The sequence below is a fragment of the Hypanus sabinus genome, chromosome 7 (genome assembly GCF_030144855.1).
Source record: "Hypanus sabinus isolate sHypSab1 chromosome 7, sHypSab1.hap1, whole genome shotgun sequence".
Lineage (NCBI taxonomy): Eukaryota > Metazoa > Chordata > Chondrichthyes > Myliobatiformes > Dasyatidae > Hypanus > Hypanus sabinus.
This window is the reverse complement of record NC_082712.1, coordinates 98,284,940-98,304,428: the sequence shown is the minus strand read 5'-3', so window position 1 is coordinate 98,304,428 and position 19,489 is coordinate 98,284,940. Positions and strand designations below refer to the sequence as shown.

At 40.5% G+C, this 19,489-nt stretch overlaps 1 protein-coding gene across 7 annotated transcripts in view; it reads right to left on the bottom strand.

The window, feature by feature from the left end:
- Window positions 1-19,489, bottom strand: part of LOC132397041 (proteasome subunit beta type-6-like) — a 120,215-nt gene that overhangs the window by 100,123 nt on the left and 603 nt on the right. For 3 of the 7 annotated variants that reach the window (XM_059975279.1, XM_059975278.1, XM_059975280.1), the window contains exons 2-4: window positions 18,665-18,803; window positions 12,101-12,163; window positions 373-502 (exon numbers count right to left, since the gene is read on the bottom strand). In XM_059975279.1, coding sequence (XP_059831262.1) covers window positions 373-502; window positions 12,101-12,163; window positions 18,665-18,761 — 290 coding nt within the window. In that variant the 5' untranslated portion in view covers window positions 18,762-18,803. Of the gene's footprint in view, window positions 1-372; window positions 503-12,100; window positions 12,164-18,664 lie in introns of all 7 variants that reach the window. The other 4 variants (XM_059975276.1, XM_059975283.1, XM_059975281.1 and 1 more) reach the window with 2 other exon arrangements.

Genomic DNA, 19,489 nt, shown 5'->3' with positions numbered 1-19,489 from the left:
GATCTCTCTACTTTTTAATTTCTATATCTGAACTACTTATTTAAATATTTCAAGTATACAGTACATGTAGATTTACTGTAATTCACAATTTTTTCTATTATGTATTACAATGTACTGCTGCCACAAAGGCAACAAATTCCTGACACACGCCAGTGATGTTAAACCTGATTCTGATCACCTGTCTAATAAAGACAGTGCCCAGAAAAAGCCAATAGCCAGCCACTTCTGTAAAAATTTGCCAAACCCAATCACATCATACAACATGGTGCATGGTACACGATGACCTTGTAACCTTTAACACATATGTAGTGCCTCCTTTGTTTGTGGATATTTGTTGCTGAATCATTTTTGAATACGTCAGCCGAATCTCACCTTTGTCGGCACAGTCTGAGGTCGAGCCTCCAGCCCCGCTCATCCTCCTCCTCCTGCAGCCTCCTTGCCACCGTAAGGTTCAGCCGCGCTTGCTGGGCCTTCAGCCTGTTGGCTGCAACGTGCTCCTCAACTGCAAGAGGAAGCACAGCAGGTGATGAAATGAACATGGATTTATCAAGCCTCAGCATTGCGTCCTTGCGTTTATATTATAGAGGACTACAATATAACAGCAAGAAGGTAGTGTTGGGACTTTATAAAGCACTGGTGAGTATTGCAAGCAGTTTTGGGCTCCTTCTCTAAGAGAGGATGTGCTGGCATTGGAGAGGGTTCAGAGGTGATCCTGGGAATGAAAGGGTTAACATGAGGAACATGTGAGTCTGTTCTCGGAGTATAGAGGAATGGGGAGAGGGGAACCTCAAATATCGAAAGGCCTACATTTTCATGGCAAATATACCATTTGGGCCGGGGGGGGGGGGGGTTGTATGGGGTGTCCAGGAAGAGGTAGCACCTTTGGTGAAGGGGTTTGACGTGTCCAATCTGGGGCAGCTCACTCACCCTTGGTCTCCAATGAACACTCAGCTCTCACCTGTGGCTCCAAGTAGCTGCTTGCGCGTGGCAGCCTCGATCAGGTGAGGGTAGCCAGCTACCTCGTACCCTGCTGACGGAGGGTCCCAGCGGTTTGGGTGGATGAGATCTACAGTGAGGTCCAATGGGTAGGAAGATGGTTCTGCAACGCTCCATGGAGAGCGAAGGGCATGACAAGGCACAGAAGATGCCCTGACATTCCCCTACAACCAAGGAAGACCCCAGTTTATGACACTTATTCGTACCACTGGACCCAGCCCAAGGTTGAGAGAGTGGAACTGCCTCAATGCAATGGCTTTTCCATTTCAAAAATTCTCCTGCACAGATTCCATCAATGTCAGACATGATGGACAACCACCTCGTACCAAGGGCATGTGTGCTTGTGATAATAATTACTGAACATGACACAGTGCAGGCTTGTGCTGACATTTTAACCTACTCTAAGACCAAATCTTTCTACATAGACCCCATTTTTCTATCACCCATATGCCTATCTAAGAGTTTCTTAAATGTCCCTAACATATTTACCTCCCCCTGTCCTGGCAAGGCATTCCGTGCTCCCACCACTCTGTGTAAAAAAAAACTTACCTCTGACATTCCCCCTACATTTACCTCCAAACACCTTAAATGGTATCCTCTTGTATTAGTGGTAAGGTGGAGATACATCACTACTAAAAGAGGTGTAAGGTGCTCCTTCCCTCCACTAGCCTGCAGGTCACCCTTGGGCAAACTGTGGCACCTGTTTAGCCCCCGATCAGGGTCACGTGAAGCCATGGGAGCAGGTGGTGGATGGTCGTACGAGCAGCCGGTGCAGATCACAAGTCCTGGTTGTGTATGGGAGCAGGTGGTGGACGGTCGTACGAGCAGCCGGTGCAGATCACAAGTCCTGGTTATGCGACCACTGACTCCAGGCAGACAATCTCTGAAGAATATTGATGATGACTGGGGTCACCTGCCTTGTAAAGACACTGTCCAGAGGAAGGCAATGGCAAGAACAATCGTGGTCATAGACCACGATCGCCCAACTCATACAACATGGCACTTAATGGTGATGATGATGTATTAGCCATTTCCGCTCTGGGGAAAAGTCTGTGACTATCTGCTCGATCTATGCCTCTTATCATCTTGTACAGCTCCTTCAAATCACCGATTATCCTCCTCTCCAGAGCTCGCTCAATCTATGCTCATCAGACACGCTTTCTAATCCAGGCAGCATCCTGGTAAATCTCCTCTGCACCCTCTCTAAAGCCTCCACATCTCTCCTATAATGAGGCAACTAGAACTGAACACCATAAACCTGAACCTGAAGACACGGTAGCATAGAGTGTAGCGCGAACTAATACACTGGGAGTGTTGGAGTTCAATTCTGGCACCGGCTGTAAGGAGTTTGCACGTTCTCTCTGTGAACACCTGGGATCCCCCCACATTCCAGAGACGTGTGGTTAGTCGGTTTATTGGTCACTGTGAATTGTCCCGTGGTTAGGCTCGGGTTAAATAATTGGGTTGCTGGACTCATTGGACTGGAAAGGCCAGTTCAACGCTGTTTCTCTAAAGTAGTGAAAAATGAGAGGAGCTACTGACACGATGAACACCGCCGGAGGCGGAGGAGCTTCATCGCTAACCTGAACGCCGGGGGCCTAACAGGCAGACAGTACACACGGACGTGTATATGTACAGGCGCAAGGAAAACCTGACCTGCAGTTTACTGATGCCATGTGCTTTGTGCCTTTGACAGAGCGTTAAACATGGAACAGTACTGTGCTGTTCCATCACGGGCAGGTACAGTAGCATCAATGAAGGATCTAAACGTTCTTCGAGAGAGTGAATCCACAGAAGGTGTCTGATCCAGATAGTAAGCCAGGCCGAGTACTAAAGGACCGGGGGGCGGAGTTTCAAGATGGTGATGTAAACAATTGCCTTTTAGGCGCTCTTCATTTTTTAAACTATAATCACCCTTTAATCAAATCTTTTCATCTTTATTACATGGGTTGATACTTACGATTTATTTCTTTTCTAAAATAATACTTGATTTAATCTTTCCAAACTTAAAATGTCTGCACCTAAGAAATCGTCTAAAGAGCCTCTATCTATTGAGGCAATTTCTAATCTTCTGGATACTAAACTTGCAAGTTTGGAAAGTAAAATGACAAGTCTGGAAAATAAGCTTACTGCGAAAATGTCTGGGCTCGAAGAAGCCGTTAGATCGTTTGATACCAAGTTACAATCGCAGGCAGCAGATATTGAACGACATGAAGAAAAGTTCACAGCTCTTGATAAGTTAATTTGTGAAAAAATACGTACAATCGAAACACTGGAGAAGAAGTAGAACAGTAGAGCATTATAAGTTTAAAATCACCGATTTTGAAAACCGATCTCGCAGACAGAATTTGTGAATCATCGGGCTTCCCGAAAATGTTGAATCTGATGACTTAACTGAATTTTTCTCTAACTTATTATGGGAAGTTTTTGGCGCTGATGTTTTGAAAGCTAAACCTACTATTGATCGTGCCCACAGAGTTTTGAGATTTTCGATCTCGAGAGAAAAGCCACGAGCTGTGATTGCTCGCCTCCATTATCCTCGGGAGAAAGAACTTTTAATCCGACTAGCTCGTCAGAAAAGTATGATCTCTTACAGAAGCAACGCGTTTCGTATTGTTGAAGATTATTCATTTGAAGTAATGAAAACATGAATCACTTTTAAACCAGTGATGGCAGAGATTCATTCGATTGGACTTAAACAAGCTTTAAGATACCCAGCAAATCTCAGAGTTACGTTGAGTGACAACAGTCAGCGCTTTTTTAATACTCTGGAAGATGTGAAGAAATTCGTCGAAGAACATCGATCTTCCAGCATAAGCTGAACTGTGTATTATGTTGAAGAATTTTTGGAGAGAAGATGCCATTTCATTTTGGGCTTTAACTTATGAAGCTGCGTTATAGCTTTTTACTTTGGTCTGTAGACCCGGTTTTTTTTTTACTATCATGGTTTATAGATGCTCTTTTAATTTTACTATAATGTCTTTTTTCTTAATTTTTTTTCTGAATTGGATATACATGTTTATATTTTGTAATAATGACTTCTTTTTTTAAGATGTCATTTCTTCTTCCCATAAGACTTTGCTTTCCGTAAGCATTCATTTGTTTGCTTGTATTTGAGAATGGGATGAATTTTTTATATTGTAGTGATTATTGAATCCTTTTTTAATTCTATTTTGATAACCTTTTCTTTAAACTTTTTTTAATAGATTGGTGAATTTACATTTATATTTTGTAATATGGCTTTTTCAAAATGTCGTTTCTTCTTCCCATAAGTCTTTGCTTTTGAAACGTCATTTTTTTTGTATTTGAATATGGATTTTTAAAGGCATATTACACTGTTTCAAACTTTAATGTTTATCCTTTTTTAATTAATGATCTTTTACTTTATTATATTACTTTTTTTTTTCATTTTGATTGATATATATTCTTTTTTTTTGCAACCCTGTACTTAAATCTGGGTGTTTTATAATCTCTTTTTATCTTTTCATGGAGTTGCCATCTTGAAATGGGGGTAATATTTATATTAGTTTGTGCGCCTGCCGCTTGGCTTTTTTTCGAGGGGTTGGGGGAGGGGGGAGGGATCTTTTTTCACGCTTCTGCTTTTTATTTTTTTGTTTTTAGTTTATGGGCCGACTTTAAATTATTAATATTGTTGAGGTGTCATGTTCTCCGGTTGCTCCTGAATCATTTTTCCTTCTTCCTGAATTATGGGTTATGTGTCTTTTTAACCTTTTATGATATACACAATCAATATTGGCATGATGGATAAGTCTATTAATTTTATCTCTTGGAATACTAATGGTTTAAATCATCCGATTAAACGTAAAAAAATATTTAAAGTATTCCATAGACTGAATGCTAATATAATCTTTGCACAGGAGACCCATATTAGGAGGGAGGATAATCAACGCTTTTTTAGATTCTGGAAGGGTCAACAATTTCACTCGAATTGTACCGCCAAAATTAGGGGTGTGTCTATTTTTATAGACCCCTCAATTTCGTTTACACATCATGAAATTATTTAAGACCCACAGGGCAGATTTTTGTTGATTACTGTTTCACTTTTTAATCCAAAAGTGGTTCTAGTTAATATTTATGCTCCAAACTTTGACTGCCCTGAATTTTTTAAATGTTTATTTACTTCCCTCCCTAATCTAAATGAATATATGTTGATAATGGGTGGAGATTTTAATTGTTGTCTGCATCCTTTGATGGATAGATCTAAACCTATTCAAACTCTTCCGAATAGATCAGCCTTACTTATTAATTCCTTTATGGTTGATTCGGGAATTACTGAAATATGGCGGTTTTTGAACCCTAAAGATAAAGAATTTTCATTTTTTTCACATGTATATCATAGTTATTCTAGAATTGATTATTTCCTTATTGATCATCGTTTATTAACAGATGTTACCGATTGTAAATATGATTCTATTGCCATTTCGGATCATGCACCTTTTAAGTTATCTATTAAGATTTCAGACTCTTCCATTAATACTAGATCTTGGAGACTCAACGCTACTTTGCTTCAAGATCCAGAATTTATTACCTTCATAAAACAACAAATTGACTTATTTTTTTCAACAAACTATACCGAAGAGATTGACAGAGGAATACTTTGGGACTCTTTCAAGGCTTTTATCCGTGGACAAGTTATCTCATATTCCGTTGGTAAAAGAAAACAAAGATATTTAGATATAGCTTTATTGGTGGATAAAATTAAAGAAATTGATAAGATTTATTCCGTTACTCCTACCAAAGAACTTTATAAGAAGAGAGTTGAGCTTCAAATGGAACATAGTTTATTATTATCTTCTTCAATTGAGAATCAATTAATTAAGACCAGGGCTCAATTTTATATTCATAGTGATCGAACTGGTAAATTGTTAGCTAACCAATTAAAAGCTATTTTGACTAGGCGACAAATTATTAAAATTCGTAAACAAGACGGTAATCTGACTACTGATCATAAAGAAATTAATAATACTTTTCAAGATTTTTATAAATCTTTATATCAATCAGAATTTGATGGCGATCTGTCCATGATGGATAATTTTTTTTAACAATTTAAGTATTCCCAAACTGACAGATGAAGATCAAAGTGTGTTTGATGCTCCTATTTCTATGGCCGAAGTAGGAGAGGCTATCTCATCAATGAATTCAGGGAAAGCTCCTGGTCCTGATGGTTATATTATAGAATTTTTTAAAACTTTTTCTTCTTTGCTTTCCCCTTGGTTATGTGAAATCTTTAATGATGCATTTACTAAGAAGAGATTACCCCAGTCTTTTTATGAAGCTACTATCTCTCTAATGCTTAAAAAAAGATAAAGATCCTACTTTATGTGCATCTTATCGCCCTATATCGCTATTAAATGTAGACTCTAAGATTCTTACAAAAATTTTAGCTATTAGGTTAGAAAAAGTATTATCACAGATTATTTCAGAAGACCAAACTGGTTTTATTAGGAATCGGTATTCCTTTTTTAATGTTAGAAAATTGATTAATATAATTTACACTTCTTCACCCACAACCTCAGAATGTGTTATCTCATTAGATGCTGAAAAAGCTTTTGATAGAGTTGAATAGACATACTTATTTAATGCCTTGAAAAATTTTAATTTTAGTTCTAATTTTATATCATGGATTAAATTAATATATTATAAACCTGTTGCTTCTGTTCTTACAAATAATTACAGATCTTCCTTTTTTTCAATTAACTCGTGGTACGAGACAAGGTTGTCCCTTAAGTCCTTTATTATTTAATATCGCATTAGAACCTTTAGCCATTGCTATTCGTGAATCTCCTAATATTTTTGGTATTACTCGTAATGAAAAGTTATACAAGTTATCACTTTATGCTGATGACTTGTTGTTATATATTTCTGACCCTGATAGATCTATTCCCGCTATTCGATCCTTGTTGGTTCAATTTGGTAGCTTTTTTGGTTATAAACTAAATTTGGATAAGAGTGAAATATTTCCTTTAAATGCACAAACTTTATTGAATGACAGGACACCATTTAAAGTTGTTACTGATAACTTTACTTATTTAGGTATAAAATTACTAAGAAGTATAAAGATTTCTTCAGATTGAATTTTTTACCTATGCTTCATCAAATTCAACAACTTACTACTAGATGGTCTCCTTTATCCTTATCATTAGTTGGTCGGATTAATGCTATTAAAATGATGATTTTACCGAAATTTTTATATTTATTTCAAGCCTTACCAACTTTTATTCCTAAATCTTTCTTCGATAACATTGATTCAAAAATTTCCTCATTTGTGTGGCAAAATAAAAATCCCAGGTTAAGTAAAAGACAGTTACAGAAATCTAAAAAAGATGGTGGTTTAGCTTTACCTAACTTTAGATTTTATTATTGGGCGAATAATATTCGAAACTTAATATATTGGAAACTAGATTTGGATTCACCATTGTGCCCGCAGTGGGTAAATTTAGAATGTAATGTTGCACAAGGATATTCTTTATTCTCCGTTCTTGGTTCTTCTCTTCCGGTTGATTTAGTTAAACTCAATAAACAGATATCCAATCCTATTGTCAAACACACAATACGAATTTGGTTTCAGTTTCGTAAGTTTTTTACTCTGAAAAACTTTGTTCTTGATAGCCCTATCTTACTTAACTTCTTTTTTAAACCTTCTTTAACAGATCAAGCTTTTAGCATATGGAAAAGGAAAGGTATAAAATGTTTTCGTGATCTCTTTTTTGAAGGTAGTTTGATGTCTTTTGACCAACTTTCCAACAAATTTAATTTACCTAAATCTAATTTTTTCAGATATTTACAAATTAGAAATTATTTATATAAAGTTTTACCATCCTTTCCCAATTCAACTTTGACAGATTTTTCAGACATGATTTTTACCCTGAATCCTTGTCAGAAAGGATTAGTGGCTCTTATTTATAATAGGATTATGAAGATACAACCAGAAATATCAGGTAGAATTAAACAAGAGTGGGAAAAAGAACTTCAATATAATATATCAACAGAAAAATGGGAAAAAATTTTACAAATGGTTAATTCTTCTTCTATATGTGCTAAACATGCTTTAATACAATTTAAGGTCGTACATAGAGCACATATATCTAAAGATAAGCTTGCTCGATTTTATTCTCATATTAACCCTCAATGTGACAGATGTCATTCAGATGTGGCCTCACTGACCCACATGTTTTGGTCATGTCCCACTTTACATAACTATTGGAAGGACATATTTACTACCATTTCCTCAATTTGGAATATTGATTTACAACCTCATTTTATCACTGCAATTTTTGGTATACCAAATGAGGATGGTAGTCGACTTTCCCCTTCAATCAGACGAATGATCGCCTTTGTAACATTAATGGCCAGAAGGTCTATATTACAAAAATGGAAAGAAGTAAACCCTCCTACCACGTTTCAGTGGTTCTCTCAAACTATCTCTTGCCTGTGCTTAGAAAAAATTAGAAGTACTATTTTCGATTCATCAATTAAATTTGAAGAAACTTCATTTGACATTTTCATATGAATTAATTTGGCCTCTTCCAGACCTTTTCTCTTTTTATTCTTGTTCTGGTATGGAGTTCCGGAGTTCTTGACACTGTCATACTCATATAAACTGGTATTATTGCCCATGTTAGTTTAGGTTTATTTTTTTTTAATATACATTTTTTCGTGCATTTTTACATTTTTTTTTCTTTTGATGACTATTTTTATTCTTATGTTCAATCAAAATAGGTTTGATTGTTTATTGTAATTTTTTTGCCTGATATTTAATAAGATATTGTTATCCTATTATAAATTTAACTTCAAATCTAGTGCACTTATAACCTATTTATATTATGTTATGTTTTTCTTTATGTATGAAATTCAATAAAAAGATTGAAAAAGAAAAGAAAGTAAAGGACCAATTAACTGGCTGAGGTACTTACAGATACAGTGGATTCTGCTAATTGGGACACATCAGGACCAGCACATTTTGGCTCTATTAAGCGGCTGCCCCAATTAGCCAAAGTTTCATGGAAATAGTTAAAAAGTTTTACTACAAAAACAAACTACTGTTTAACTGAGTAACAAATTATGTAGGTAAATGAAAAACAATTAGAACACTACCAATGCTACTATAGTACTATAAAACTGTATTAATCCCGAATAGTTATCGACAGAGGAACTTATCCAGTGTACAGTGCCATGTTCTTTTGATTATCTGTAAATGTGCAAAGTCAGCACAGACACCTAGTGCAGATAATGGACTGCCTTCACACAATGCTTTCAACTACTGCATCCTCCAAATCTTCAATTTCAATGTAACATTCAAAGATGATTGTCAACTCCTTCAAATTCTTCACAGCTCCTAACTTGAAGTAGTGAAATTCTTTCATTTTCACTCCAGGCTGTTTCTGGCACCTCCAAGCCCGAATGCTTAAAGCCAGAGTGAGCAAAACACCTCTAAATTGCCATACTGCTTATTACTCACCAACGATCAGCGACAAAAATCACAGCTTTTTGAAAACAAAACACACAAATGACATTATTTTAAAACTATGCATGTGACTGATGCTAGTTAGTAACTGTCCGCAAGCCCCCTGTCCCAATTAAATAACATTGTGTCACAAACAAACTAAGGGAATCCCAGCTATTTTCTCCATTAGTTTTTGATGTTTAGGAGTTGTTCCAAATAAGCGGCTGCCCCTATTAACCTGGTGGAATTCCCTGTACATTCAATCTCTAGCTTTCACAGTCTAAGGTACAAACCTGTGTGCTTATAGAGGTCTACAGTATAGAAACTGGCTCTTTGGCCCATCCAGTCCACAGTAAACCGTTACTTTACTTGGTCCCATCGACCCGGACCTGGACCACAGCACTCTATACGCCTCCCATCAATTTGAATGTGTGGGAACACAAGAAGCTGCAGGAGATTTGGACTCAATTGCAGTCAATAACATGAGCTGCGATGTAAAAGACGGACAAAATTGAAAAGGGGGAAGGAATACAGGACTGAAGGTGTCTGAATCTGACTTCAAATATATTCATCTACCTAATTCCATATATGGAATAAGGTAGCTGAACTTGCAGCACAGTTACAGATTGGCAGGTATGATGTTGTCAGCATCACTGAGTTATGGCTGGAAGGGTATAGCTGGGAGCTCTATGTCCAAGGGTACACAATGTATCAGAAGGACAAGCAGGAAGGCAGAAGAGTTTGGCATTGCTCTGTTGGCAGAAAGTGAAATCAAACCATTAGAAGGCTTTGTGGATAAAACTAAGCAACTGCAAGGATGCAAAGACTCTGATGCGAGTTTTATACAGACCCCCAAACAACAGTTAGGATATGGCCTACAAATTACAACGGGACATAGAAAATGCATGTCAAATAGGCAATGTTACAATAGTCATGGAGAACTATGACATACAGGTAGATAGGGGAAATCAGGTTGAGGTGAAATTTCTAGGGTGCTGACGAGGTAGCTTTTTAGTGGGCCGTGCCCACTAGGGGTTCACCTATTCTGCATTGGCACTACGCAATAAACCAGAATTGATAAGAGAGAAGATAAAAGAACCCTTAGGGGAAAATTTACCCTGAAATTTAAGAAGCTAAAGTCAGATGTTATCAGTATCAGTATTACAGTGGAGTAAAGGGAATTACAAAGACATGAGAGGAGATGGACACAGATTGATTTGACACAGCCTCAGAATAGAATGGAGTCCTTTAGAACAGAGATGAGGAGGAATTTCATTAGCCAGGGAGTGGTGAATCTGTGATATTCTTCCCCACAGGCAGCCATGGAGTGCAAGTTTTGTGTATATTTAAGGCAGAGGTTGATAGATTCTTGATTGGTCAGGGCATGCAGGGATATGGAGAGAAGGCAGGAGACTGGGTCTGAGAGGAAAATTGAATCAGCCATGGTGAAGTAGACTCGATGGGCCAAATGGCCTAACTCTGCTCCTATATCTTATTGTCTCATGGTCTTATGGATTCAGCCCAATAACATCACAACTAGAAACATCTTCAGATCAATGAGCAACGATGATGATCAACCAAGCTGATCTGGCCACACTCCTGCACGGGTCAGAATGCCGGTGCGTGATGAAGAGTGACCTCGCCAAGCCATCGACATTCCACACCAGGAGCCTCCGGAACAACAAAGATCTCTAACCACGCCCTACTCTCTCTGCGTCACCAAGAGGTCATGGTCACAATCATCATGAGGAAACCTTGGAGATGGATTGGCCACATAATGAAAAGAGAGGCCCCTCTATCAACGAGACAGCACTTCATTAGGCCCCGAAGGGCAGAGGAAACATGGGAGACGAAAGACAAATTGGCACCCTAACACAGAGGCAGAAATGAGGACCCTGAACCACACCTAGGGCACAATAGAGAAGATGGCCAAGGAGAGACAGAGATGGAGGACCTTCATTGATGCTCTAAACGTCAGCAGCATTACAGGCAGTAACTAATGGGCACATCCCTCCCCACCAACGGTGCTGCATAAAAAAGCAATGTGCAAAGAACCCCACGAAGCAGTTGTGCCATCTTCTCATAGCAGGAAGTGCCAGAGCCTGAAGTTCTACACCAAGAACAGCTATTTTCCTTAACCCAATCAGTCCTTGAATCAATTGGCACAACACTAATCACTACAGCTTAGAGGCATTGAACAACACAGAACAGAAACAAGCCTTTCATCCCACCCAGCCCGAACTGAGCTGTTATTCTGCCTAGTCCCATCGACCTGCACTCAGACTACATCCCTCCACACCCCTCCCACAAACTTCTCTTCAATCTCACAACCAAACTTTCATCCACCACTTCCAGTAGTAGCTCATGCCACACTCACACCACTCTGAGTGAAGAAGCTCCTCCTCAGATTCCCCATAAATACTTCAACTTCCATCCTTAACCTATGACCTTCAATTCTAGCCCCACTCAACTTTGACAGTACCTCCCAAACCTCTGACCACACACACACACAATCTCACACACACACACACACTCACGCACGCACACACACTCACGCACACACACTCACGCACGCACACACACACACACTCTCTCACAGACACACACGCACGCACACGCACACACGCACGCACTACTCACCTTCCTTCTCCTGTAGCACGTGTGCGACCGTCTGGTCTTCCAAAATCTGGAACTTCTGACAAACTGCAAAGAAGATATTGGGGGGGGGGGGGGGGGAGAGAGAGAGAGAGTCAGGAAATATCTCTAAGGAGGGTTGCAATGGAAACAACCATTCCAGCCCCAGGCAACATCTCTCGGTCAATACACAAGCCCTCTCCCCAGATCACCACTCAGTCCGCCATTCTGCTAACTCATATACAGTGAGGACCTGATGTCCAAACACAGTTCTGGAATGGCACCTGCCCTTGTAATGAATGAGAGATATTTTATCATAGATTCTCTCCGGTTCTTTCCTGCTCTTCCTCTGTGACCTCCTCCAACCCTCCGAAATCTCTGCTGTCCCTCAACTCTGGCTTCACAGCCCAGTATTATCCACTACCTGGACAGCCATGACGTTAGAGAACACAGAACACGTACTGTGAGTATCTTCTGTTCATGTATCACCGAGTCAGACAGCACAGTATGTTGTGCTGCTGTTTTAACATACTCCAAGATCAATTGAACCCTTCTTTCCAATAAAAAAATGACTTGTTTCATTTGTCCATGTGCACATCTACAAGTCCCTTAAATGTCCCGAAAGCCTCCACCACCACCTCCGGTAGTGCGTTCCATGCACTCCCACTCTCTGTGTAAAAAACCTACCTCTGGCATCCCCCACTCCCCATCACCCCAAAATGATGCCCCCTTGTATTAGCCATTTTCACCCTGGTTAAGAGTCTCTGCCTGTCCACTTGACCTATGCCCCTTATCATCCTGTACACCTCTATCAAGTCGCTTCTCATCCTCCTGTACTCCAAAGAGAAAAGCCCTAGCTTTCTCAACTTATCCTCATAAGACATGCTCTCCAATCTAGACAGAATACTGGTAAATTTCCTCTGAATCCTCTCCAATGATTACTATTAAGAGGTGACCAGAACTGAACACAATATTCCAAGCACAGTCTAACCAGGGTTTTATAGAGCTGCAATATTACCTCATGGTTCTTAAACTCGACTGATGAAGGTCACACACCTCTTAACCACCCTATCAACTGTCACAGCAACTTTGAAAGGTCTATGGACTTGAATCCCAAGATCCCTCTGTTCCTCCGTACTACTGAGAATTCTGCCATTAACCCTATGCCCTGCTGACAGTTTGACCTTCCAAAGTGAATCACTTCACACTTTTCTGGATTAAACTCCATCTGCCACTTCTCAGCCCAGTTCTGTATCCTAGCAATGTCCCATTGTAACTTATGACAACCTTCTACACTATCCACAACTCCAACAACTTTCATGTCAACTGCAAACTTACTAACTAACCAACCCTTCCAGTTTCTCATCCAAGTCATAAAGCCACAAAGAGCAGGGGTCCCAGAATAGATCCCTGTGGTCACTGACCCCCAGGCAGAATACACTCCATTTACAATCTCTGTCTTAAGTGTGGGCAAGGCAATTCTGAATCCATGCAGCCAAGTTTCCCTGGATCTTGTGCTTTCTGACTTTCAGAATGAGACTACCACAGGGAATCTTGACAAATGCTATACCAAGATCCCTAGACATCACTTCTACTGCTGCATCGCTGTCTGGTATGGGCAGGGGTGGGGGGAGGTGGGTTCGGCCTCCACACAGGATCAAAATAAGCTGCAGAAAGTTGTGGACTCAATCAGCTCCACCATGGGCACTGGCCTCCATCACATCCAGGACATCTTCAAGGAGCGATACCTCAAAAAGGCAGCATCCATCATTAAGGACCCCCATCACCCAGGTGATGCCTTGTTCTCATTGCAACCACATGGGAGGAGGTACAGGAGCCTGAAGACACACACTCAATGACTCAGGAACAGCTTCTTCCTCTCTACCAGCAGATATGTGAATGGACATTGAACCTATGAACACTACCTCTTCTCCCATTTTGCAGTATTTAATTAATTTATTTTATGTATATTATTGTAAATTAGTTTTTTATGTATTGTAATGTACTGCTGCTGCATAACAAGTTTCACAACATATGCCAGAGATATTAAACTTGATTCTGATGCTGCTCTGCCATCAATGTGCTTTGACACATCCTCAGAGAATTCATCAGGCTCTGGGAGGCATGGCCTGCCCGTCACAAAGCCTTGCTGATGATCCGTAATCACACTATGCTTGGCCTGGTATGGAAACACCAAAGGGGAAGCCCTCCCAATCACTGAGCACATCTACATGAAACGCTGTCACAGGAAAGCAGTATCCACCATCAGAGATTCCCCACCGCCCAGGACACGCTCTCTTCTCGCTGCTGCCATCAGGTAAACGGTACAAGAGCCTCAGGTTCAAGAAGAGTTACTATCCCTCCACCATCAGGCTCTTGAACAAAAGAGGCTAACTACACTCATCTATTGGGAAGCCCCCACAACCAATGATCACACTTTAACGACTTTATCTCATGCTCTTGGTATTTATTGCAGATTATTTATATTTGCATTTGCATAGTTTGTTGTCTTCAGGTAGATCTTGTTATAGTCACTGAGTTGCCATACTTGCCGAGTACGTTTCCAGGAAAATTCATATTTTGTATATGGTGACTTTGATAATAAAATTGACTTTGAACTTTGTCCAAATGCTCATAAATCGTCCCTGTAGGAACCCTCTCCAAACATTTGTCCACCACTTACGTAACAGCAAAAAGAACATCAGAACAGAGAGAGCACAGTGCAGTCAGATAAATGATGTACAAGGGTCACAACCAGGTGACTGGTAGATCATATTCAGTGTACGTGAGCCCGTTCAAGAGTCAGCAACTGTCCTGGGCCCAGCACACGTGCAATTACAAAGAGAACACGGCAGTTTGCAGAGACTCAGCATGGCACCAAAAACTCTGACAGTCTGTGTAATGGAGAGAATATTAACTGTCTGTATCAGTCTGGTATGGAAACACCAATATCCTTGAACAGAAACTTCAGCAAGAAAGTACAGGAGCCTCAGGTCTCACACCACCAGGTTCAGGAACAGTTACTACCCCTCCACCAACAGGCTCTTGAACCAAAGATGATAACTTCACTCAACTTTGCTCACCCTGTCATTGATCTGTTCCCACAACCAATGGACTCACTTTCTAGGACTTGATCTCATGTTCCTGATGTTTATTGCTTATTTATTATTTTACTTATTATTTTCCTTTTGTATTTGCATAGTTTGTTGTTGTTAAAACACTAATTGAACGCAGTCTTTCATTGATTCCATTATGGTTATTACTCTATTATGGACTTATCGAGCATGCCCACAAGAAAATGAATCTCAGGGTTGTATCTGGTGACATACATGACTTAATGAGAATATGAGGAGACCAAACACGTGTAATGTAGAATCAGGGCAAAGTCTTAAGTTAACTTTGTATGTCTTGGTGCCTCATAACACAGGGCTCATCACCCTGAGAGAGAGGTGGAGACTGCCAGGGTTCATATAACAACTACAGCACGGAAATTGGCCATCTCGGCCCTTCTAGTCCATGCCAAACGCTTACTCTCACCTAGTCCCACCGACCTGCACTCAGCCCATAACCCTCCATTCCTTTCCTGTCCATATACCTATCCAATTTTACTTTAAATGACAATACCGAAACCTGCCTCTACCACTTCTACTGGAAGCTCGTTCCACACAGCTACCACTCTCTGAGTAAAGAAATTCCCCCTCATGTTACCCTTAAACTTTTGCCCTGTAACTCTCAAATCAGGTCCTCTTGTTTGAATCTCCCCTACTCTCAATGGAAAAAGCCTATCCACGTCAACTCTATCTATCCCCCTCATTATTTTAAATACCTCTATCAAGTCCCCCCTCAACTTTCTACGCTCCAAAGAATAAAGACCTAACTTGTTCGGCCTTTCCCTGTAACTTAGGTGCTGAAACCAAGGTAACATTCTCTTAAATCTTCTCTGTACTCTCTCTATTTTGTTGATATCTTTCCTATAATTCGGTGACCAGGACTGTACACAATACTCCAAATTTGGCCTTACCAATGCATTGTACAATTTTAACATTACAGCCCAACTCCTATATTCAATGCTCTGATTTATAAAGGCCAGCATTCCAAAAGCTTTCTTCAACATCCTATCCACATGAGATTCCACCTTCACTGAACTATGCACCATTATTCCTAGATCACTCTGTTCTACTGCATTCTTTAATGCCCTACCATTTACCATTGTTATGAATGCACCACAGCTCTGAGGGGCCGAAGGGACGGGGGAGCCCCCTCCTTTGTGAGAATCGCAAGAGCATTATTGGGTTGGCTCAGAGGACCCAGAAAATGAGAGAGACCTGGCCATTGTCTCCTGGAGACCACGTTTGTGGATTGGGGACGATGCTACGTGCAAGCCCTCGGGCAAAGTGGGCTGGTTGAGAGAGGGATTGCATCGTCCCAACCTGACTGACATCTGAGACCCCGTGAGGAAGTATAAAAGAGGGTCTGGGGGAACAACTCCTTTCAGACGCACCAGAAGAAACGCTAGCCATCCCGCAATAGCGGGAAGCCATTTGAAGGAAGCCACGTGCGTTTGGTTCCCTTGCCTGGGGGCTGGTGGCTGGTACCACAGAAAACGACTTGGAACTAACAACGGGGAACCCACTCCCCCCACGCAACGGATTGGCCTCATAAAAGTCCCGGGCAAGTTTAAAACCGTCTCTCTTAAACCCAAAGAGCTGCAGCTTGAAAGGACAGTGACTTTTATCTTTCCGTTGGACAATACAATATCCCCTAGACAAACGATAGAGCTATTGCTTAATTGATGATTATTATTATACCCGCATTTTTCGATTGAGTATTGACGACATATTTTATCTGAATGTCTGTATTAATCTTATTTTTGTGCCCCTTTATAAATAAAGACTTTTAAAAATAGTACCATCAGACTTCAACGGACCTCTCTATCTTTGCTGGTAAGTGATCCAGTTACGGGATTAATTAACACCATGTATATCCTATTTGGATTATTCCTACCAAAATGTAGCACCTCACACTTATCAGCATTAAACTCCATCTGCCATCGTTCAGCCCACTCTTCTAACTGGCCTAAATCTCTCTGCAAGCTTTGAAAACCTACTTCGTTATCCACAACACCTTCTACCTTAGTATCATCGGCATACTTACTAATCCAATTTACCACCCCATCATCCAGATCATTAACGTATATGACAAACAACATTGGATCCAATACAGATCCCTGAGGTACACCACTAGCTACTGGCCTCCAACATGACAAACAGTTATCCACCACTACTCTCTGGCATCTACCATTCAGCCACTGTTGAATCCATTTTACTACTTCAATATTAATACCTAATGATTGAACCTTCCTAACTAACCTTCCGTGCGGAACCTTGTCAAAGGTTTTACTGAAGTCCATATAGACAACATCCACTGCTTTACCCTCGTCAACTTTCCTCGTAACCTCTTCAAAAAATTCAATAAGATTTGTCAAACATGACCTTCCACACACAAATCCATGCTGACTATTGCTAATCAGACCCTGTCTATCCAGAAAATTATATATACTATCTCTAAGAATACTATCCATTAATTTACCCACCACTGACGTCAAACTGACAGGCCTATAATTGCTAGGTTTACTCTTTTTAAACAAACCTTTTTAAACAATGGAACCACATGAGCAATACGCCAATCCTCCGGCACCATCCCCATTTCTAATGACATTTGAAATATTTCTGTCAGAGCCCCTTCCCTCAACTTCCCTCAAGGTCCTAGGAATATCCTGTCAGGACCAGGAGATTTATCCACTTTTATATCCCTTTAAAAGCACCAGTACTTCCTCCTCTTTAATCATCATAGTTTCTATAACTTCCCTACTTGTTTCCCTTACCTTATACATTTCAATATCCATCTCCTTAGTGAATACCGAAGAAAAGAAATTGTTCAAAATCTCCCCCATTAGCCAAGTATAGTTTGGAGTTATTGTCTTGTTTTCTGGTAGATATTTTTTTTTATAAATATTGGCAGTTTTCTTTTTGTTATTTTCACTAATTTTTGTAAATTGATTTTTGATACACTCCCTTGTTCAAAACTGCTAAGCAATTCCAGACACTTTTTTTTCCTCTTTTGGACATAACCTACATACCTTGACAGGTATATGGAGGAATTTAAGGTGGGGGGGTTATATGGGAGGCAGGGTTTGAGGGTCGGCACAACATTGTGGGCCGAAGGGCCTGTGATGTGCTGTACTATTCTATGTTCTATCTAACACTGACATTGAGCACAGCCTGTGTATGAGTGTAACTAAAGTTTATCCTGAGGTTTAGTCATCGACGGTTCTCTCTCAGAATAGCGTAGGGGGTGGCACAACAGTGTAGCACTCAGTGACGGCTGTGTGTAAGAAGCCCTTTATACCCCTCCCATCCATGTACTGTACCTAGCCAAACTTCTTTTAAATGTTACAATCCACTACTTCCACTGGCAGCTCGTTCCACACTCCTACCACCCTCTGACCAAAGAAGCTCCCCCTCAGGTTCCCCTTAAACACTTCACCTTTCACCCTCAACATCGTCTTACCTTGCTTTACTCGATTTGGTCCCGCCTCTCCGTCCGCCACTTCCCTCCGATTTATCCGACCTCTGTCTTCTCCTGGAAGCCTCCACCAAGTTGGCATGTCTTCTTGTGCTCAGCACACTCTTGCAGCTTCATGCAGAACCTAGGTGGACCTCAGTAATTTAGTCTTCTCCTCCTAAGTTCTGGTAGCTACTCTACTTGTCTGTTGTATCCTGGGGCCACCAGGCAACTCTGTCCCCCAACCAGAAACCCTTTCACTGCTTCATGCCAAGTTAAATAAAGCTCTGCCCCTCTGCCACTTCCTCACTTAATGGGTTAATCGGTTGAGTTGACCAGCAACTTCCTGACCAAGAGTCAGGCTTTTAATAGCTACGGTAGTTTGCTCAGTCGGTGATTTACCTCAGGTACTGGTTAGCGGCACATTTTATCTTGTTCTTGTAGCTGTCAGAAATGATGACCTAACAACCAACATTTGGTAACTAGTCTCGATTGTTTAACTAGTTTAGTTTTAAATTAACCTAACAATTAATCAGCCCCAATAATTCAGTTGTCGCACTTTCATCGGCCCAGTTATCAGCTACTATTATCTATTTCAATAGTTTAAATGATTAGTTATTTGACTGAATCCCCCTTGGGTTATTGATTAGTTAGACGTTAATTATTCAAATACCTTTCAATGATCAATGACATTTTGTTAAAAGGTCAGATTTACTAGTTGAAAGTTCAGGGAATGGTTCCGGGGCTTCGCCCGCGGACTCGGGTCTCCGGCCAGTCCGGGTCTATCCCCGCGGCGAGCTAAACCTGTCCCCAGGCCCCGACTCCGCTCCC